Here is a 24,045-nt window from a genome sequence, read left to right as displayed (position 1 = left end):
GTTGTTATAACTCAGCCATAAAATGTCCGATCTGCCTCAAACTTCACAGGTTTGGTGAGAGTCCTGGCCTGAAGACATCTAAAGACCAATATTCAGATATTATCATAGCGCCACCTGTTGGCAGCAGGATATATCATATCTTTCACTAACTCAAACATACCAAGGTCAATCTGCACCAAACTTCATATGTTTGATGAAAGTGGTGGCCTGAACACATCTACATGTCAATAATCAGTTTTAGGCATAGCGCCACCAGCTGGCAGCAGGAAATTTGGCACATTTAAGTGACTTTGACATATTTCTCCTATTTTTACTGTATTAAAAACATTCTACCCACCATTTGCTGTGTTCCTAAAGCCACCGGTCGGCGGTGAGCCCGTGTGCGAGGGCCCGTTCATCGCTGCTTGCAGCTTTAATTATTATTATTATTATTATTATTATTCTTCTCCAAAATGAATCGCATTTTTGAGGGCTTAGACATACCCGAAAACTCATGAAACTTTGCACACACATCAGACCTGGCGAAAATTTACGTCTGATATGGGTTTCAGAAGTGGGTGTGGCAAAATGGCTCGACAGCGCCACCTTTACACGTTCCGCGGTGTGCGCTTTCAGCTGTGATTCACGTACATGCACGGAAATCGGTACACACATGTAACACACCAATACATACAAAAAAGCCTCTAGGAGCAAAATCCGGAACCCAACAGGAAGTCGGTTAATATTAATATTCTCAACAAAATTTGTGTCATTTTTGCCTTTTTCAGGTGTCGTACTTGAACGAACTCCTCCTACAGATTTATTCGGATCAACACCAAATTTGCTGAGTCTAGTCTAAAGCCCTTTGTGACGTTAAATTGTGAAGATCTAGAGTTTTCATCGGAGGGCGTGTCCGTGGCGGCCTCGCAAATTTCGATGTTTCGCCATGAAAAAGGAAGTTGCTATAACTCAGGCATACAATGTCCTATCTGTCCCAAACTTCACATGTGTGATAACACTCCTGACCTGAAGACATCTACATGCCCATATTCAGTTATAGTCATAGCGCCACCTGCAGGCAACAGGAAGTGTCATGCTGTACTCTACAACCAACTCCTCCTAGAGATTTATTCAGATCAACACCAAAATCGGTCAGTCTAATATAAAGGCCGTAGCGATGTAAAATTGTGAAGATCTTGAGTTTTCGGTAAAGGGCGTGTCCGTGGCGGCCTGACAAATTTCGAGGTCTCGCCATGGATATAAAACTTGTTATAACTCAGCCATAAAATGTCCGATTTGCCTCAAACTTCACATATTAGATAAGAGTCCTGGCCTGAACACATCTGAAGGCCAATATTCTATTATAATCACAGCGCCACCTGTTGGCAACAGGAAATGACTTGTATCAAACTCCTCCTAGAGATTTAATGATATCAACATTATATTTGGTCAGTCTGATCTAGAGGCTTTAGAGATGTTAAATTGCGAAGATCTTGAGTTTTCGTTAAAGGGCGTGTCTGTGGCGGCGTGACAAAGTTTGATGTTTCGCCATGGACATAGAAGTTGTTATAACTCAGCCATAAAATGTCCGATCTGCCTCAAACTTCACAGGTTTGGTAAGAGTCCTGGCCTGAAGACACCTAAAGGCCAATATTCAGATATTATCATAGCGCCACCTGTTGGCAGCAAGATATATCATGTCTTTCACTAACTCAAACATACCAAGGTCAATCTGCACCAAACTTCATATGTTTGATGAAAGTGGTGGCCTGAACACATCTACATGCCAATAATCAGTTATAGGCATAGCGCCACCAGCTGGCAGCAGGAAATTTGGCACATTTAAGTGACTTTGACATATTTCTCCTATTTTTACTGTATTAAAAGCATACTACCCACCATTTGCTGTGTTCCTAAAGCCACCGGTCGGCGGTGAGCCCGTGTGCGAGGGCCCGTTCATCGCTGCTTGCAGCTTTAATTATTATTATTATTATTATTATTATTATTATTATTCTCCAAAATGAATCGCATTTTTGAGGGCTTAGACATACCCGAAAACTCATGAAACTTCGCACACACATCAGACCTGGCGAAAATTTACGTCTGATATGGGCTTCAGAAGTGGGTGTGGCAAAATGGCTCGACAGCGCCACCTTTACACGTTCCGCGGTGTGCGCTTTCAGCTGTGATTCACGTACATGCACGGAAATCGGTACACACATGTAACACACGAATACCTACAAAAAAGCCTCTTGGAGCAAAATCCGTAACCCAACAGGAAGTCGGTTAATATTAATATTCTCAACAAAATTTTTGTCATTTTTGCCATTTTCAGGTGTTATACTTGAACGAACTCCTCCTAGAGATTTATTCCGATCAACAGCAAATTTGGTGAGTCTAATCTAAAGCCCTTTGTGACGTTAAATTGTGAAGATCTAGAGTTTTCATCGGAGGGCGTGTCCGTGGCGGCCTCGCAAATTTCGATGTTTCGCCATGAAAAAGGAAGTTGCTATAACTCAGGCATACAATGTCCTATCTGTCCCAAACTTCACATGTGTGATAACACTCCTGACCTGAAGACATCTACATGCCCATATTCAGTTATAGTCATAGCGCCACCTGCAGGCAACAGGAAGTGTCATGCTGTACTCTACAACCAACTCCTCCTAGAGATTTATTCAGATCAACACCAAAATCGGTCAGTCTAATATAAAGGCCTTAGCGATGTTAAATTGTGAAGATCTTGAGTTTTCGGTAAAGGGCGTGTCCGTGGCGGCCTGACAAATTTCGAGGTCTCGCCATGGATATAAAACTTGTTATAACTCAGCCATAAAATGTCAGATTTGCCTCAAACTTCACATATTCGATAAGAGTCCTGGCCTGAACACATCTGAAGACCAATATTCTATTATAATCACAGCGCCACCTGTTGGCAACAGGAAATGACTTGTATCAAACTCCTCCTACAGATTTAATGATATCAACATTATATTTGGTCATTCTGATCTAGAGGCCTTAGAGATGTTAAATTGTGAAGATCTTGAGTTTTCGTCAAAGGGCGTGTCTGTGGCGGCGTGACAAATTTTGATGTTTCGCCATAGACATAGAAGTTGTTATAACTCAGCCATAAAATGTCCGATCTGCCTCAAACTTCACAGGTTTGGTAAGAGTCCTGGCCTGAAGACACCTAAAGGCCAATATTCAGATATTATCATAGTGCCACCTGTTGGCAGCAGGATATATCATATCTTTCACTAACTCAAACATACCAAGGTCAATCTGCACCAAACTTCATATGTTTGATGAAAGTGGTGGCCTGAACACATCTACATGCCAATAATCAGTTATATGCATAGCGCCACCAGCTGGCAGCAGGTAATTTGGCACATTTAAGTGACTTTGACATATTTCTCCTATTTTTACTGTATTAAAAGCATACTACCCACCATTTGCTGTGTTCCTAAAGCCACCGGTCGGCGGTGAGCCCGTGTGCGAGGGCCCGTTCATCGCTGCTTGCAGCTTTAATTCTCCAATTGTTATTATTGTGCTATTTTAGTCTCGACATTTCAAAGATAATTTTAGTCATTAAAGTCATATTTACAACGCATTTTACTACTGTAATACTGTACTATATATCCTATTCCTACCATTTCATGACTTAGAATGGCATTTAAACTTAAACTTTGAATGTATTAGATTGCCACACAGTACGTTTTTCAGTTGCAAAACCTTTTGGCTCTGAACATTTTCAATGCATAATAGAATCTACAGAAGCCAACAAATATTTGTTTGCCTCTTTGATCTGTCATTTCTGGTCGAATGACACGTTCTTTTCTTCACATGTTAGCGTAGATGCCTTCATCTTCCAAGGTGCGGTCAGATGAGAATGGTCTCACATCACACTAATTTAAAAAAAAGCAAAATATGTTACAGACATCTCAAACAATGTGGATTCTACTGATTAAATATTCTCTTTTAATTGAAAATGTTAGAGACATGCAGGGTTTTATAGTCATAGTTTTGCACATTAGTACCTGCCTGCATGAGTCTTAAGTGTCTTATCAGTTTTAACAGCTAGTTGATGTGTGAAGGTTCCAGGTAGCACTTTTTTTCACAGTCCTGTTCTGCACGTACATACTATGTTCTTCTCTAAACCTCTAAACCTAACCCATGTAGTTGCAATATATTACCCAGTACTTTCTGTAAGTACAGGTAAGTGTACGTTCTGTAAAATAAAGTGCAACCAGGTTCAATCAAGAATTATTTTTTGTGCACATAACACAAACAACACATTAAACTCACACCGAAAACCAACCAAAAAAAATTGACAAAAATAAAGGATGCTGCTCACAAAAAGGCTTCTGCATTATTAATAGTTGCGAAAGTGTAAAAAAAAATTCCCACTGATGCAAAGTTGTACTCACCCCCCAGTTGTCATAAACACGATCTTCTGGGCAGTTTGTATAAATATCCCCATCATCTTCTTTACTGCTTTTCATAAAATGATAGATACAGTACAAATCATTAGTAAAAGTTTGATATATTATTATGTAACAAACAATATATTACGCACCACATATGAGCCTTTTCTGCTCATCAAAACAATACTGCAAAAACAGCAATATTCTGAAATACTATAACACATTTAAGTAAGTATTTTTTATTTTAATATATTTTAGAATGTAATTTATTCCTGTGATGCAAAGCTGAAATTTCAGCATTAATACTCCAGTCTCAGTGTCACATGATCCTTCAGAAATCATTCTAATATGCTGATTTGCTGCTCAAGAAACATTTTATTATTATCAATGTTGAAAACAGTTATGCTATTTGTTGTGGATTTTTTGTAAGAATAGACAGTTTAAAGTAATAGCATTTGTTTGGAATCTTTGGAATTAACATTTGGAATATCTTTAGCCATGTTTAAACTATTTAATGCATCCATGCTGAAAAAAAAAAAGTATTGATTTCTGTAAAAGAAAAATGTGTTACCCCAGTCTTTAGAATGGTAGTGTATCACAGTTTACAAAGAAATATTAAAATTCCATTATTTAAAACTAATAAGAACTGTTTCTTTAACAGCAAAGCAGCATATTAGAATGATCTCTGACATTGAAGATTGGAGTAATGATGCTGAAAATAAATTACATTGTAAAACATAGTCAGATAGAAAACAAAAAACATTTATTTTAAAAGACAAAATTAAATTTAAAAACAAATGTTAATAATTCTAAAATTTTGGTAGTGGGTATATAAGGTCATACTGCATGTACTTTTCTAAATCAGACTTCTTTGTGGTTGTCTTCATTTCATTCTCTACATTCTTCATTACAGGTTGTTGTGTAGCTCGCTTCCCACTGAAAAGAAGAGGAATTTTAAAAGTTGTCAGGAAACAAATGATTAACAAGAAGACAGATGGAATAACAAGACACACGGAATGAGTGAGTAATGAGTAGCTTACAAGGAAGCGATCCTTAACCAATGTCTTCTCACAACATACACCAAAACGACCACTAAAACCACTAGAACAGCTGATGCAACTGCAATGTATATTATTGTGCCTGTGAAAAGAAACAAATATTTAAATGAATTATTTTTGCAATAAAACAATAAGAGTGAGTATGAGCATTAAGTCTCACCATTTTGAGGAGCTTCCAAAGTTATGGCAGAGCTTCCCAAAGTGTTATTGGCAAAGCACTGGACAGTCTCTGGGAAACCGAGCCAACCCTGAAGGGTGAATGTGTTAAGAGACTTGTTTTGTTTACTGGTGCTGGAGAAGGTTTTCGAGGAATCTGGACCAAACCACTTGACTTCGCTGGGAGGGTTGGAGTCCACAATACAGACACAGACCGTCAAAATCGTAGACTGGCAAGAAGATTCACGTTTGATCTCAGGAGGATCTAAATAGATAGATTAGTATTAGCTATCATAAATCATAAACAGTGATCTTCTTTCATTAAAAATACCAGTTTAAACTGTTGAAATGAGGGCTTTTACATATACTTACACAATATATTAAGTTTCTGGGGACTAGAATGGTTCTTTCCCTTTATGTTAATGGCTGCACAGGAAATGGCCTCAGTGAGCCGAGTCACTCTCTCCAGTTTGTAAGTTGGGCTGTTTGCTAACATCGTCCCATTTGAGCTGAACCATTCATAGCTGTTCGCAGGAGGGTTGCTGTTACTGAAGCAGGTCAGTTCCACAGAGTCATTCTCCCTCACTGACAATTTAGTGACCACGGTTACATTATATGGAGGATCTGATTGAGACAAAATGTTGATAAAATGACAAGTATTCACTTCATTAAATAGATGATTTAACTAAAAGCAATTTAATTTAGTTTGTAGAAGAACTTTGTCACCTTATGATACAGTTGAATAATGTAATCATAGGAAATAAACAAAACTTCCACTGAAAACAGTTTGCTCAGTAAACGAATAACATAGATAACATTATGTACCATAAAAACATAAAACACATTAGAGTAACTCTTGTTTTCTAGTTGTTTGCTGCAGGAGTGCATACCACCAAAACAATGAATGTTTTAATGTTTACGGATTGGACCTATTCATCTCCTTTGTAAGGGTCGAGCTGTAACCCAAAAACTTAGACTTAATTTTTTTTCCATGTTCAAGATACTTCTCTAATCAATTAAGGGTCAGTCAAACAAAATACTCGGTGTACTTACACAGCACGTCAATTTTCTGTGGACCAGAACTGTTTTTTCCCACTGTGTTAATGGCTGTACAGGAAATGGCCTCAGTGTACCGAGACACTCTCTCCAGTTTGTAAGTATGTTTGTGTCCTAACTTTGTCCCATTTGAGCTGAACCACTCGTAGCTATTGGCAGGGGGGTTGCTGTCACTGGAGCAGGTCAGTTCCGCAGAGTCATTCTCATTCACTGAGGATTTAGTGATCACGGTTACATTATATGGAGGATCTGAAAGAAAAATTTTGATAAAATGCTATGTATTATGTCAACAGTCTGATCAGTCTAACTCTCTGTCAAACATTTTATAGATGCTTTTATTCAAGCCAACTTGGGCCTCTGGAAACTTTCAGTTTGACTGCAGGAGCACTTGAAATTATAGAAATGAATATATTATCATCAACGTAATATTAATATATTATTGTTAATATTACTTAATTAAATTTCATTCAAATTAAGAACTAAAAACGAATAATAAATGTATTTTTATCCCCCTCAAATAGTATTTTGAAATAAAAAATACAGTTTTTGAAACATCTGGAATCACAAAATGAATTGACGTTTATAGTATCTTTTGTTTAAAACAAGCATTTTTTTGTCATTATTACTGCAGAAATTCACAGTCCTAAAACTATTAACAGCTTACAAGAAACAATATGAATTAGCTTCTGATCATTTGTCTTAAACTCACATAGCGGACTTACATTTAACTTTGAGTGTTTTGTAGCCTGTCACTGTCTTCTCTTTAAATGCTGCAGAGCAGGTGAGATTTTTACGATGGTCTTCTCTAGAGGGAGTGAAATTCAGGTTGTAAGATGTAAGCTTCCATTGACCCTGATTTTGCTTCTTTGACGGACCTGAGTGTGTGCCAGCGTGATTCCAGGTGACACGAGGCAGGTCTGACTGACAGGAATGAAACACGTTACAGGTAGCAGTCACCGGGTTCCCTGATGTCACTTCCTCTTCCACAAAGACGGTAGGATTCTCTGGTGTTTCTAGTGAAGATACACATATTGTTGACACAATACATATTTTTTTCCTCATCATTTTTTTCCATAATGCTTGACATGTTTATTAAAAGATTGATTTAGATATTACACATCAAATCGTATTGATAACATCTAGATAGCATTAAATGAGAAGTTCACTTCCAGAACAAAAAATTACAGATAATGTACTCAACCCCTTGTCATCCAAGATGTTCATGTCTTTCTGTCTTCAGTCATAAAGAAATTATGATTTTTGAGGAAAACATTTCAGGATTTTTCTCCATATAGTGGATCTCTATGTTGCCCCAAAATGCAGTTTAAATGTGCCTTTAAGTGATCCCAAATGTGGTTGTAAATGATCCCAGCCAAGGAGGAAGAGCCTTATCTAGCGAAACCATAGTTTTTTTTATATATTTTTTTCTTTTATTATTACAATTTATATACCTTTTAGCCTTTGCTTGTCTTGTCTCACTCTGCCTGTTTTACCTTTTTTGTTAAGGGTGTTTGATCTTTGCATTTTCACTTTGCAAACACTAGAGTTGGATATCGTTTTTTTTTATCGTTTCCGGTTCCGGTTTTGATTCTGCTTATCGATTCCGATTCTTATCGATTCCTAATTCCGATTCCAATAAGATAAAAAACAAAACAAAACAATGAAACAGTTTTAAGTCAAACATTTAGATGTCAGAAATATTTATTCTGTCTTTTGCCTATGGTTTTACCAAAAAATACCACAGAAAAAAAAAAAAAAAAAAAAAACAACTAGACTAATATAAAACTCAAACATTAAATTAGAGCTGCTCTATTATGGCAAACAATCATAATCACAATTATTTTGGTCAATATTGTAATTATGTTTATTTAACACAATTATGACTGGTAAAGTTGTCAAACAGCCTACAACAGAAATTGAATGTAATTTTTTGAATGTAAAATAAAACAGCATAGTCTTCACTGTAAGAATTAAACATGCTTTGTTTCTTATTAAAACTACAAAAGTCCTTCATTCAAGAGCAGTGATTTTTCTCTTTGTATTTTTATGTTTTATATTTATATTAAGCACAGAGACATCAGAAATATTATTTGTTGCCGCTTATTTGAGCCACACGGATCCAATATACTGTTACACATGTCTTTTCAATCTCAACTGTTTATGATCATTTAAGACATAACTGACAAGGGTTTACATGAACAATTACCAAGCACCTCATTTTGAAATATTTTTGGATGTATTTGACCGTTTAGGTGCACACCTTGAGCTGAAATACAGTACAGACCAAAAGTTTGGACACACCTTCTCATTCATTTAAATGTTCAAACTTTTGGTCTGTACTGTATATTTTTTCTGTTTATTAAAGTTTTTACTCTACATTTGTGCAGTTTTCAGTGGGTTAGTGATATTTTTTAAATGTATATAAATGAATCAATATTTTTTAAATGGGTTTTTATACAAAAACTGCTTTTTTATGTAAAATTCACTTTATAAAAGACCCACATTTCTAACTTTAATTCATGGGGATAACATGGATAATTTCACATGGTTTAGTGTAAGATTTTTGCCCATCTTTTGGAAAATCCAGTTTTAAAAGTAAAAAAACAACAACTACAAATAACTTTTACCAGTAGGTGGCTGCAGAGCTCCACTATTTGCTATTTGACCACCTGAAAGATATTTTTCACAAGTTTTTTCAGTTGAATTCATATCTACAGTACAGACCAAAAGTTTGGACACACCTGAACGTGTAACTTTACATGTACATGTCCGTCTCTGAGCGCATACACAGAACAGCGCAAGTTGTCTTTCTCGCTTTTAAAAATACAACATCAAAGAAACATTAATAAATCAAGCAGGTCCAGTTTTATGGAAGTCACATTACATCATTTTGCAGATTTGCATGTGAAAATTGACTTTTATTAAGCGCACCACTGGAAAGGGGTGCAAGAAAATAGTGCGCAAGTTTTTTCCTCAAAAAACTATTTCTTTACGACGAAGAAAGACATGAACATCTTGGATGACAAGGGGGGAGTACATCATCTGTAAATTTTTTTTCTGGAAGTGAACTTCTCTTTTAACTATCATGCTGTGTTCCTGTCATTTCCTGTCCTGAGGATAAAAAAATATATCTTACCTTTCACTGTTACAGAAACTTTATCCTTTTTATATGTGTACATGTTCAGATGTTTAATCTCAATCCGGAAAAAATATTGTCCAGCGTCACTGCTTCTCAGAGAGCTGATTTTCAAAGAACAGTCATTTTTGCGCAAATCACCAATGAGACTAGTGCGCCCTTTAAATGAGTCGATGATTTTTGAGTTGTCTGTATGGTATACTGTTGATTCCTCATTTCCTTTGTACCAAATCCCTGTAAATTCTGTGTATGTTGTTTCCTTTGCTGGGTAGCTGAACTTACAGGGAATCTCCACACATGATCCAGACAAACCCACCACTGATTCGGGCACTTCAGCGATCCAGTCGTCTGCATTAGCAGGTGACACTGAAAGAAGAATGACTCAAAATTAATTTAGATTTTTTAGTGACCAATTAAAATATTTAATTTAATGTTATAAATTTCTAACAGTTTCCCTTTTGTGTTAGTATGGGTCTAAAATAAGTTTCTTCCCCGTATGACTGGATGTCTGGGGAATTCCTTTGTCTGGGGAATGACTAATTTTACTTTATTTTTATTACTGCAGAGAGCAGAAAAATAAACTGAGAATTACATTTATGTGTGTGTGTGTGTGTGTGTGTGTGTGTGTGTGTATGTAAAATTCACTACCAATACACAAATAATACATGATAACTATTTAATCGAGTTACATTTTACTAACCTCTGAGCCAGAGAATAAGTGACAACAAACCGCTCCAGAAAACCATCTCTGCATCCAAAATTAGCATCTGGAAATAAATTTACGGCACTTCAGTTACCAGTAAGCACTAAGTATTGTTTTAGAGTGACAGAACCGTTTAATTTCTCACTCTTTATGGAGCACGTGCAGTGAGACATTTCCAATACATTAGTTATTTAATAAGGGATTTAAATAGTCGCCGTGATAAAAATGTAAAATAGTAACTTACTGTTGTGTTCTCAAACAGTGCCAAGGTTCATCAGAAGAAGACTTGTGCGCTAAACATCCGAGAGCTTCCTTCCCCCTATATCTGGCTGAGCGTCATTCTTGAGATAATTTGGTCACTTCCTATTTCATAGGCTTCTGAAAGACTGATATATATATATGCAGTGCTGTGCAAAAGTCTTAGGCCACTAGTATTTTCGCCAGCAAAAAAAAAAAAAAATGGTTTTAAGGAAGTTATTTCTGTTTTGCTGTACATTTCCAAAATGCATTTGGCCATTAATTGTAATCCAGTGATATTTTTGTTTGCACAAGGAGGCTGACAACAACCAGTGCTCCACACAGAGATCTGATCTCATCATCATGATCCAGTCTGTCTGGAATGACTTGAAGAAACAGAACAAACTGAGACGCACTAAATTCAGAAGAACTGTGGCAAGGTCTCCAAGATGCTTCAAGAAATCTATACGCAAAGCTACCTGAAAAACTATATGCAAGTGGGACAATTTAATAGAAGTTAATTGATAAATAATATCTATTTATGACATAACTGAATCAAAAAAAAAAAAAAAATCAGCTGGTGAAAATACTAGTGGCCTAAGACTTTTTATACCGTTGTTGATGTGTTTTTAGTGGTTTTTGTTACTCTAGGGTGTTCTGGGTGTTTTTTTTTAGGCCCAAATCAAAGGAGCTCACCCTCAAGTCATGGTTACTATTTACATATATAGATTGAAAAATAAATCCTCAATTATTTTCGGTATTAAACTTCCAATATGTTTACTAACTTTAAATAGGTATGTAAATAATTTGAATGAAAACATATTTTCAACTTAGATATCCTGTTAAGATTTTACACAGGAAGTCACAGACCACGTTTAGCTTTTAATTGTTCTCATTAGAATACACAGCTTAAAATACCAGGTAAAATAAATAATATTCATTCATATTAGATTAATAAAATAAATAATATTCATAATATTTCTTTCCAAATGTCTACTGTTTATTATATGTTAAAACGTGCTAAGATCAGATGATGTGAAAATTAAAATGGATTTTTCTTTTCTTCTTCATCATAAAAAAAAGTCCACAGCCATCACTTAAAGGGCCAGATGCAATAGCTGTTTAAGGTAACTGTATCTGATTGTAGCCTATAACTAATCACTATAACTAAGGTCACTGTGAAGCAACAAATATATAATTGGATAAACAATTAGTTAATATTAAGTGACTTAAATTGTAGAGACAACATTGTCTTTTTGCTCTATTTTGGTAATGAAAATAGTTCCAAACAAAGCCATGTTGTGCGTAGGGCCGACACTGGGCCTTCGCTGACCTTGCCCCCCAAACGAGTTACTGTGCCCCAACTTCCCCTTCTCTCCTCTCCTTGCTGAACGAGAGCCATTTTGAAAGTGAAAGTGAAACCAAAAAACAAAACAAAACAAGGATGCCAAACCCCGCACGAAAAAAAAGAAAGCCGTTGTGTTTAGAACTGTGACGATGAGCGCTTATCAGGATTTTCAAAATTATGTGAAAGTCCCCATTAAACAAAATTGAAGTTTTTTGGCTTTTAATATGAATATGTTAGCCTTAAGGTTATCTATAAGCTAGTGTGTTTCAAACAATGACAAAATTTGCATTCAAAGCTTACAGTCTCTAACTTCCACCAATATGGATCAACAATTTTAATGACATCACCCTGCACTTCAGCTTCTCATCAGACTTTCTGTCCAATCAAATGTTCTCTAGAATCCGAAGCGCCCCGCCCCCTACACTATAGACGCTGAAGCTTCAGCTGAAATTGGCCACTTGTTCACAGCATTAGTATTTTCTGTACAGCGAATGGCATGAACACTCTTTAAAAATAAAGGTGCTTCATGATGCCATAGAAGAATCTTTTTTGTCTAAATGGTTCCATAAAGAACCCGTTAACATCTGAAGAACCTTTCTGTTTCACAAAAGGTTCTTTGTAGAGAAAGAAGGTTCTTCAGATTATAAAAAAGGTAAGAAAGAGATGGTTCTTTAAAGAACCTTAGACTGAATGGTTCTTTGTGGTACCAAAAATGGTTCTTCTATAGCTGTGAAAAACCGTTAAAGCATATATATATTTTTTTTAAGAATGTATTGCACCACATAAGGGAAAGGGAATGATTTAGACAGTGTAAATATGCTTTCCACTGGGGTGAAATAAGTCTTGCGCTGTGTCACGTGAACCCCTGCAGCGTGAACGATAGTACAGAGCGGATCATATACATGAATCTGCACGGATCATTAATTGTATCAAATCCATTTGAATTCCTCACAGAATGCTGTATTTTACAGCGATATGGTTGACATTTTGGCTGTCATACGGTGTCAAATGCGGCTTTACTGAGCTCAACGGCTCTGGCCAAAGCTGTGATTTAAACAAAACACTGTTGGCTATTTAAAAACAGTCTTCCTGTTTCAGTTGAAATTACATCAACACATAGAATAAAGCTGCATGTTTCAAAGCGCTTCAGTGGACCTTTAAACTTCGAGGCACAAAATCTTTAAAAACATGATGCAGCACCAAACGAAATGTGATGGGTTGCTTTACCTGTCAGTCATATGTCCTCTTAGGTGGGCCTTGGCCATTCAAAGCGGCCAAGGTTCCCAGACCTTCTGCCATCAGTCTGAAGGTCTGGCTATGCAAGACTACTACACAACAGCATCTGGTTTCTAAATAAATCAGCCATTTTGAACGAATCAATAAGCCCACGATACCACCCTAAAAGCACCACTGGTGCTAATAACCTTTGACATCCACCGGATGAAAGAGAAATGCCAGAGAAAACATGACAGTAAGATGTGAGGAGGTGTTTTCCCACACAAAACTCCCTGAAGTAATATTAAAGAGACTCATCCAAAAATAAAAGTTCTGAATCAAGTTGTTCCAAACATGTATGAACTTCTTTCTTCTGCTGAACATAGAAGATATTTTAAAAAGATATGTGACCTTGGTCCACAAAGCCAGTGTAGCCTATTCTGAGGGTAAAACTGAGTTTATGTATTTGAGAGAACACTGAAATGTGTCTTTTTTCTTTTTTTTAGTTCACACTCGTGGTGTGACTGTGACCACTATGTGGGCTCTGTCTTCATTTGAACAGGATGTGGATTAGAAATGATATATAGCCATGACACTTCTCTGTGGGTCATGTGTGGGCTGATGTCGAAACATCTGGACTGTTAAACTGAACTGTGAGGTTCAAATGTAACTGAGGAGCTACTTTGACCTTTGTCACCATCTCTGCTCTTGTCTGTTACCATCTATGCTGTTTGAGGTAGCCTACTGTGAAAAAGGAAATTATAAAATGGTGCCTGCAAAATCTTACAATATTTAACTTTCTCCATTATCTTTATTTAACAGTGGCCCTAAATTGTGTTTGTAACACTTAATGGCTGCATTCTGGATGTATTAGAGAAGAAAATACCAAACAAGTGATTTATGAGTGACAAAAAAGTTCAGAAAAATGTTCAATGTTCAGATGTTCAAATGTTAACATATACTTGTTTCTGAATACTGTTGTTACCTGAAAGATTCACAGCTGCATTTTTTTTTTTTTTTTTTGTGGTAGTTGTTCATGAGTCCCTTGTTTGTCCTGAACAGTTTAACTGTTCTTTAGACAAATCCTTCAGGTCCCACAAATTCTTTGGTTTTTCAGTATTTTTGTGTATTTGAACCCTTTCTGGCAATGACTATGATTTTGAGATCCATCTTTTCACACTGAGAACAATTGAGGAACTCATGTGCAACTATTACAGAAGGTTCAAATGCTCGCTAATGCTCCAACAGAAAATACGAGGGGGGTGAAAACTTTTCAACAGAATGAAGATACAGTGCCCTCCACTAATATTGGCACCCTTGGTAAATATGAGCAAAAGTGGATGTGAAAATAAATATGCATAATTTATCCTTTTGATCTTTCATTCAAAAAATTCACAAAATTCTAACCTGTCATTGAAGTAAATCAATAGAACCTAGAGGTGAAATCTCATTATGAAATAATTTTTTTTCTCTAGTTCACGTTGGCCACTATTATTGGCACCCAGTTATTGAAATGTCCTTTTCCCAAGATATCAGTTCTGAGTTTTCTTCAACAATGTCTAATGAGTTTGGAGAACACCTGACAAGAGATCAGAGGCCATTCCTTCAAACTGAATCTCTCTAGATTCTCCAGAATCTCTCTCTTCCCAGCTTCATGTTGGTGGTGCTTCTCTTCAGTTTCTATACAGGGTTCAGGTCAGGGAACTGGGACGGCCACGGTAGAAGCTACATTCTGTGCTCAGTGACACACGTTTTGTGTTGATTTTGATGTTTGTTTTGGATCATTGTCCTGCTGGAAGATGCAACCATGGCCTATTATAAGATTTCAAACAGAGGCAGTCAGGTTTAGATTTTTTATCCAGGACCTCCGGCAGAAAAATAGGTCCAAAACATTAAAGACCCAGCAGTATTTTAAACCGTGGGCATGGGGTACTTTTTTATCCCTGCACCAAAACCATCTGGAGGGTTAGCTGCCAAAAAGCTAATTTTTAGTTTCATCTGACCATAGAAACCAGTGTTTGAAGTTCCAATCTTGTCTGACAATTGAATATGCTGTTGTTGTTTTTTGGGTGAGCCAGGAGGATTTTTTCTTGAAACCCTCTGAAACAACATGTGGTGATGTAGGGGCTGTTTGATCATTTTATTTTAGTCTTACCCCAAGACTCAACAATTCTCTGCAATTCTCCAACTGTGATCCTTGAAAAGTCTTTGGCCACTCAAACTCTCCTCCTTATCGTGCATTAGGATGATATAGACACACTTCCTCTTGTTGGCAGATTTGTATCATATATAGTTCATTGGAACTTCTTAATTATTGCCCTGATGGTGGGAATGGGGATTCTCAATGCTTTAGCTCTTTTCTTATAGCCACTTTCTATTTTGTGAAGCTCAACAAATTTGTTCTGCACATCAGAACTACATTCTTTGGTTTTACGTCTTGTGATGGATGATTAAGGGAATTTGGCTTTTGTGTTCCTCATATTTATAACCCTGTGGAACAGAAAGTCATGACTGGACAACAATTTTATACTCCTAGCCACCCTGGTGTGCTTAAAAAAATGTAATATTAATGGGAATATACTTTAGAGATATTTTACTTAGACAAATTTTTAAGGGTGCCAATAATTGTGGCCAACTAGAGAACTAGTGAACTAGAGAACAACATTTATTTCGTAATGTGATATCCCCCCATTTTCCATCATTTTACTTCAATGAAAGGTTAGAATTTTGTGAATTTTCAAATGAAAGATCTAAAGGATAAACAATGCAGATTTATTTTCAGTCACCTTTACTCATATTTATTAAGGGTGCCAATATTAGTGGAGGGCACTGTATGTAATTTTTATTTTATTTTGCCTAAATATCATCTTTTAATTTAGTACTGCCCTTCAGAAGCTACAAAAGATTTTTTTTGAAAAATTTTTTAAAATCCCCTAATGCATTGATTTTCCTTCTGAAGCATCAGTGAGTGTTTGAAGCTTCTGTAATTATTTCATGTAAGTCTCTTAGTTGTCCTCACTGTGAAAAGATGGATCTCAAAATCACACAGTCGTTGTTGCAAAGGGTTCAAATACATAGAAAAATCATTCAGGTCCCACAAAGTCTTTGGTTTTCTAACATTTTTGAGGAACAGTGGGCTGTTTGTCAAACAAAACAAGACTCATGAACAACCATCACTAAATGCTGATTTTGACACTTACAATGAATAAGGTAATGGTCCATTTTAAAGAGACAAACAGGAACAACTCAGAAATTATTTAAATATTTTAATGGAACATTTTCTGAATGTTTCTATAAATCACACCCATGTCAATCTTTCAAGAGGTTTCAAGAGGTACTGACATTCCACTAGGGGACAGTATATTCATTATAAACTGAACGAGGTCTGTCAGCTTTGTAGATTGTTCTCCTCTACAAAGGCAGGGTTGCACATTTCCCAATTCTGCATTGAACTTTGTTCCTGCTTAGACTCCAGTGCTGATGATAGATGGCAGTAACGGATGCGATTGCCTCTTGCGATATTTAGTTTTGCCACACTGTAGTCTTTCTTGGAAAGTACTTTTGAATATTTGTCTTTCCGCAGAGTGTCCGCAAAACGAACTTCATCTTCTGGGTCATCGTTAGAGAGCCTTTTATTTCTAAAATTGTTTCTTGAGTCCTGGGTCATCAGAGGCCTAGATGTTCCTTTGCCCATGATATATGCTCTGGGGGGGAAAAAGAAAATGAGAGTTCATTCTTACATAGTAGTTATAAAACATGAATATATTAATGCAAAAGTAAATAAGGAAAAGTACTCTGACTTTACCTGAGTTGATTTCAATGGATGTCTTATTTGGTTTGAAGTTGGTTTGCGATTTTATATAGTGCTGCTGAGTACCCCAGTTTATACTACACTTCCTGTTTCAGCTCTATGTGAGTGATATGAACAGCTTTGTGTTAGTTGTTTCTGTTCTTTGACTGGATTGTGGAAATTAAGTGAAAAATGGGATTACAGAGCACAATAGATCCTCTGATCCTTTACATCAATTGGACAGTGATGAAGCATTATCCTCACAACCACTGATAGTAGCTATTTGAATTGACAGTGATTTAATAAGCTCAGTCTAAACATTGACTGGCTGATGTGATTTCATTTCACCTCAGCTGAGTTAAATTGGGGAAATTTTGTTTTATACTCGCAAAAAAACTTTCATCTGTATTTAAAACTGTATTTTAAGCTGTTTATTATTAATAAATAAAAGTTTGCTAGAATGTCTAGGACAATAGACTGCTAGATTTTTTTGTCTTGTTTCCAGCCAAAATGTCAAAAAATTCCTAAATCAAGAAGGATTTTCTAGACGAGTAAAAATAATTTTCTTGTTTTCAGAAAAAAGAAGTCAAAATAGTAATAAAGCAAAATAATCTTCCAATGGGGAAAGCAAATTTTTTTTTTTATTATTATTCTTACCCCATTGGAAGATTATTTTGCTTGTTTCAAGCAAAAACACTTTTTTTTTGAGTAGGTTTTTTCTGAAAACAAGACAATAATAATTTTTTTTTTAGATATTTTGGCTGGGAAAAAAAAATCTAAGAAAAACATTTTTTTGCAGTGTATCTCTCAAAAGATTTTTAGTTTTAAGGGTGGACTTTTAAGAGGGTTAAAAAAGTCCACCCCTGGTAATATTTACAACATATTTTACTGTAATACTTGTATTATAATACTCAGAATGACATTTAAACTCAAATGCATATAAACATTTGCATTTGAAACTCAATAAATGTGTGACTCCGTAGAGTAGGCTACTTCATATTTTATTCAAAAAGAGTGAAGAAAGTGAATAACAGAACAAAAATATTCAAGGGAAATACAAGGCTTCAACATGGCGTCATTCTTACCAAACGCAGTCTGAAAAAAGTACATCTGCTTCCTCAATCTAGGACTCTACCCTAACAAACCCTTACAACCATTCATAAATACTCTACATAACCACATTAAGAGTCACCATTCATAACACTTGGAGCAGTATTAATACAAATACAAAAGTTGCACAATAAATGACAGTTTTTTAACTTGACATCAGTCCTTTTTAATCCTAATCTGAAATGGATCCAACAACATTTTTGGCTTTTGAACATTTATAGTGCATAATCAGATCTACAGAAGTCAGCAAACATTTGTTTGCCTCTTTGGTCTTTCCCTGTATCTGTCTAATCTAGTATGAAGTAATGTGTCCTTTTCTTCACATGTTATTGTAGACTGGTTCATCTTCCAAGGCACTGTCAGATGAGTATGGTCTTGAATTATACTAGTTAAAAAAAGCAAAATATATTACAAACATTTCAGTAAATAATCTCTAAATGTTAAGGCACATGAAGTGTTGTTTTATAGTCACAGTTTGGCTTTTCTCTTCAAGGTGCTATTTAAACAGCTTACTGATAAGCGAAGGTCCCATCAAGTAAATGTTTAACATACTGTATATAACACATTAAACCCACACTGCAAATCAACACCACGAATAGTGAGAAAGTCGTACTCACCATCCTGTTTTCATACAATTGGCTGTCTGGGTGGTTTGTGTAAATATCTTCACCACTGCTCTTGTCTTCCTTTCTGCTTTTCATAAAATGATAGATACAATACAGACCATTAGTAAAAGTTCTATTATAGTTAGCTGCAATTATTAGATCAATATGTTAATTAATATACTGCATGTCACATGTGTTCCTGTAAGTGTAAGCATAGTAAATCATATACTTTTCTAAATCAAACTTGTTTGCGGTTGTCTTCATTTCATTCTCTTCATTCTTCATTACAGTCTTCATTTCATTCTGTTTATTCTTCATTACAGGTGGTTGTGTGGCTCTCTTTGCACTGAAAAGAAGAGGGATATTAAAGTTGTCAGGAAACAAAGATGGAATAACAAGACACATTGAATGAGTGAGTAATGTGTAGCTTACAAGAGAGATCCTTACCAACGTTTTCTCACAACATACACTAAAATGGCCACTAAAACCACTACAACAGCTGATGCAACAGCAATGGATATTATTATACCTGTGAAAAGAAACAAATCAAAATTTAATTTTGCAATAAAACAATGATAGAGTGTTTTTAAAAAGACTGAATATGCATTCCACCATTTTGAGGAGCTTCCAAAGTTATGGAGGAGCTTCCCACAGTGTTATTGGCAAAGCACTGGACAGCCTTTCGGAAACCGAGCCAACCCTCTAGGGTGAATATGGAAAGAGACTCGTTTTGTTTAATGCTGGAGCTGGAGAAGGTTTTCGAGGAATCTGGACCAAACCACTTGACTTCGCTGGGAGGGTTGGAGTCCACAATACAGACACAGGCCGTCAAAATCGTAGACTGGCAAGAAGATTCACTTTTAATCTCAGGAGGATCTAGACAGACAGATAGATAGATGGATAGATAGATAGAGGATTCAGTGACTACACTGTAAAAAATTTGCTGTAGTTCTGCAGCTGGTTGCCAGTAACTTACTGTAGATTTTTAATTTATGTTATTTACTGGCAACAGTTTGTTCAAAGTTAAATGAACATTAAACATTAACAAGTCTTTGTCTTTACAGAATAAAACTATAAAATAACAACCTACTGCAAAGCATTCTGGGAACCAGAAACCTTCATCAACCTTTTTCGTTTTTTTCCTTCAGATTTTGGTTCCCAGAATGCTTTGCATGAGGCTGTTATTTTAGTTTTATTCTGTAAAGATAATGACTTGTTAATGTTTAATGTTCAATTAACTTTGAACAAACTGTTGCCAGTAAATAGCATAAATTAAAATCTACAGTAAGTTACTGGCAACCAGCTGCCAGTAATACTGTAATTTCTACAGATTTTGTTTACAGTGTACGTTTACATTATATGGAGGATCTGGAGATAAAAAGTTATTTCAACAGTAGTCCGAAGTATATGCTGTCTTCTGATACAGCTGGTAAACTAAATCCACAGAATTTTAAAAACTATTTTTCCGCCTTTCAGCAAATATGGACAAATAAATGTTTTGTGGTAATGAGCGTTAAGCCTCAGATTCTGAAAGGTTCATTTAGACTTACAGTGGGGAAAATAGTTATTTGATCCACTGCTGATTTTGTACGTTTGCTCACAAGAAATGATCGGTCTATAATTTTAATGGCAGGTTTATTTTATCAGTGAGGGACAAAATAGAAAAATAAATAAATAAAATCCAGAAAACACATTTCAAAAAAGTAATAAATTGACTTGCATTTTAATTAGTGAAATAAGTATTTGATCCCCTGTCAATGAGCAAGATTTCTGGCTCGCAGGTGTCTTTTATACAGGTAACGATCTGAGATTAGGATCACTCTCTTATAGGCAGTGGCGGTTCTAGACAAATTTGACTAGGGGGGCCAAGAAGGGGCCAGTGTTTAACCAGAGGGGCACATTAAAAAATGACAACAAGTGATATTTAAAGATTATAAACTTTATTTTACTTTAAAATCATACAAACATTTTAGGGATGCTCATATTGACCGTTCACTGTTAATCGACAGTAAGAAGTACTATAAGTTAAACGGTTAAATTTTTTTTTTTACGTTTGCTGCATGGTGAAAGAAAAAAATAATGTTTACTCACGGGCGCGTGTCGACACGTGCAGTGCGGCTGTTTAGACATATTTTGATGAGTAAGCACCTGCTTTACCTTCTCTTAGTTTGTGTAACTGATGTAGTAGCCTATGTGCTGCACGATAGCAATGGCGATGTTGCGTTATCAGAGAGTGAATCCATGAATAAATGAATTCAAATTCTGAATTAATTATAGTCTTAAAAGTGCGCGCTCCCCTTACAATCAATGGAAAGCTGTCACTCATACATTACTGTAGTTCATCGCAATCTCTCAAAGTTAATAAAAGGTAATAAAATCACATTTACACAGTACAATTAATCTCTTATTTACATCATGTCTACACTTTCTTTGTTTTAATGAGAGAGTTCTCAGAGGTGTAGAATTTCAGCAGAACTAAACCGGCACTTGATCATGAACTAACAACATCTGTATATTTTTATTAACTAACGTTAACAAAGATTTTACAAAGGCATTTAAAAACTTGATTTAATTATCAGTGTGAAAAACAAAAGAAAGAACAACAAGTCACTCACGAAATGAAATTGTTTTGCTTACCTTCGACTCTTGCAACAGGAGAAATAAATCTTAGCTCCTCTATCCAAGAGTAGTTTGTGTGCGCCGCTCTAATTTACCCATTTAAGTAGAACGATGCGTCGCATTAGTTCCGCTTTTGGCGCTCTTGTGTAAAACCATAATTAATTATTTTTTTTTATTTGGTCAGTGGGGGGGCCACAGGGGTGGCCAAGGACATGTCTACAGGGGCACGGGCCTCCCTTGGCCTCCGTGTAGAACCGCCACTGCTTATAGGGATCAGCAATCAATCAATCAGATTCAGATTCCAAACTTTCCACCGTGGCCAAGACCAAATAGCTGTCCAAGGATGTCAGAGACAAGATTGTAGACCTACACAAGGCTAAAATGGGCTACAAGACCATCGGCAAGCAGCTTGGTGAGAAGGTGACAACATTTGGTGCGACTATTCGCAAATAAAAGAAACACAAAATAACTGTCAATCTCCCTCGGTCTGGGGCAAGATCTCACTTCGTGGAGTTTCAATGATAATGAGAACAGTGAGGAATCAGCCCAGAACTACACTAGAGGATCTTGTCAGTGATCTCAAGGCAGTCGGGACCATAGTAACCAAGAAAACAATTGGTAACACACTACGCTGTGAAGGACTAAAATCCTGCAGTGCCCGCAAGGTCCCCCTGCTCAAGAAAGCACATGTACAGGCCTGTCTGAAGTTTGCCAATGAACATCTGAGTGATTCAGAGGAGAACTGGGTAAAAGTTTTGTGTTCAGATGAGACTAAAATCAAGCTCTTTGGCATCAACTCAACTTCTGACCTCTGTGATTGCCAAAAAGGGTATTGCCAACAAATACTAAGTCATGTTTTGCGAATGGGTCAAATACATATTTCACTCATTAAAATCCAAATCAATTTGTTACTTTTTTTTTGTTGTTGTTGTTATTTTGTCTCTCACTGTTAAAATAAACCTACCATTAAAATTATAGACTGATCATTTTTGTGTCAGTGGGCAAATGTACAAAATCAGCAGGGGATCAAATAATTATTTTCCCTATTGTAACTAATCAGCTGGTGTGATATGTGTAGTTTTTTCCCATGTAAAAAATTATTTCTCCAATCAAGTTAGGGTCAGTCAAACAAAATTCTCGGTACTTACACAGCACGTTGAATTTCTGTGGACCAGAACTGTTTTTTCCCACTGTGTTAATGGCTGTACAAAAAAAGGCCTCAGTATGTCGAGTCACTCTCTCCAGTTTGTAAGTTGGGCTGTTTGCTAACATCATTCCATTTAAGCTGAACCACTTGTAGCTGTTTGCAGGAGGGTTGCTGTCACTGGAACAGGTCAGTTCTACAGAGACATTCTCCTTCACTGATGATTTAGTGATCACGTTTACATTATATGGAGGATCTGAATGAGACAAAATATGTTAATATATTTAGAAAATCTTAAAATTAAGACAGAAAAAAAAACCTAAATAAATAAACTAAGTTTTTGAAACATGGAATTACAAACTGAATAGTGGTTAAATAATATACTTACAAAATGTTGCAAGCCACTGTACTAAAACCATTAACAGCAAACAAGAAAATATATGAATAAGCATCTGCTTATTTGACTTAAACACACATAGTGGACTTACATTTAACTTTGAGTGTTTTGTAGCCTATCACTGTCTTCTCTTTAAATGCTGCAGAGCAGGTGAGACGTTTATGATGGTCTTCTCTAGAAGGAGTGAAGGTAAGCTTCCATTGACCCTGATTTTGCGGCTGTGACGGGCCTGAGTGTGTGCCGTCATGGTTCCAGGTGACACGAGGCAGGTCTGACGCACAGGAATGAAACACGTTACAGGTAGCAGTCACCGGGTTCCCTGATGTCACTTCCTCTTCCACAAAGACGGTAGGATTCTCTGGTGTTTCTGGTGAAGACACACAAATAGTTTTTTTTCTATAATTTGTAATGCTTGACACATTTTTTGGATATTACACAAAAACTCTTTACATTAACCCTCATGTTGTGTTTTGGTCATTTTAATCCGGAGAGAATTTTCTTTTTCCAGGAAAACTCTAGATAATGTTATCGCATGGGATTAAAACACTCAGTAAAGGCCTGGCAAAGCACCCCCCCCCCCCCCCCCTTAAAATGATCTTACCTTTCACTGTAATGGAAACTATTTCTTTTTTATATGTGTACATGTCCAGATCTTTAATCTCAATCCGGAACATGAATTTTCCAATATCACGGCTGCTCAGAGAGCCGATTTTTAAAGAACAGTCATTTTTGCGCAAATCACCAATTAGACTAGTGCGCCCTTTGAATGAGTCGATGATTTTTGATGCGTCTGTATGGTATACTGTTGATTCCTCATTTTCTTTGAACCAAATCCCTGTAAATTCTGTGTATTTTGTATTCTCTCCCGGGTAGCTGAAATGACAGGGAATCTCCACACATGATCCAGACAAACCCACCACTGATTCGGGCACTTTAGCGATCCAGCCATCTACATTAGCAGGTGACACTAAAAGAAGAATGAATCAAAATTATTTTAAATTTTTTCTTGACAATTTTGTGACCAATTAAAATACTTAATCTAATGTTACTAATGTCCAGTATTTCCACAAT

At 36.2% G+C, this 24,045-nt stretch overlaps 1 protein-coding gene across 1 annotated transcript in view; it reads right to left on the bottom strand.

Moving 5' to 3' along the window:
* Nucleotides 1–10,552, bottom strand: part of LOC141285323 (myelin-associated glycoprotein) — a 48,996-nt gene extending 38,444 nt beyond the window's left edge. Inside the window, exons 1-6 of the mRNA XM_073818347.1 lie at nucleotides 10,507–10,552; nucleotides 9,807–10,172; nucleotides 7,393–7,683; nucleotides 6,668–6,919; nucleotides 5,987–6,238; nucleotides 5,619–5,879 (exon numbers count right to left, since the gene is read on the bottom strand). Coding sequence (XP_073674448.1) covers nucleotides 5,619–5,879; nucleotides 5,987–6,238; nucleotides 6,668–6,919; nucleotides 7,393–7,683; nucleotides 9,807–10,172; nucleotides 10,507–10,552 — 1,468 coding nt within the window. The remainder of the gene's footprint in view (nucleotides 1–5,618; nucleotides 5,880–5,986; nucleotides 6,239–6,667; nucleotides 6,920–7,392; nucleotides 7,684–9,806; nucleotides 10,173–10,506) is intronic.
* Nucleotides 10,553–24,045: the final 13,493 nt, after the last annotated feature.

The sequence above is a fragment of the Garra rufa genome, chromosome 14, assembly GCF_049309525.1.
Source record: "Garra rufa chromosome 14, GarRuf1.0, whole genome shotgun sequence".
In the NCBI taxonomy this organism is placed as follows: Eukaryota; Metazoa; Chordata; class Actinopteri; order Cypriniformes; family Cyprinidae; genus Garra; species Garra rufa.
The sequence above is the reverse complement of the archived record's forward strand: the minus strand, read 5'-3'. Positions and strand labels throughout refer to the sequence as shown.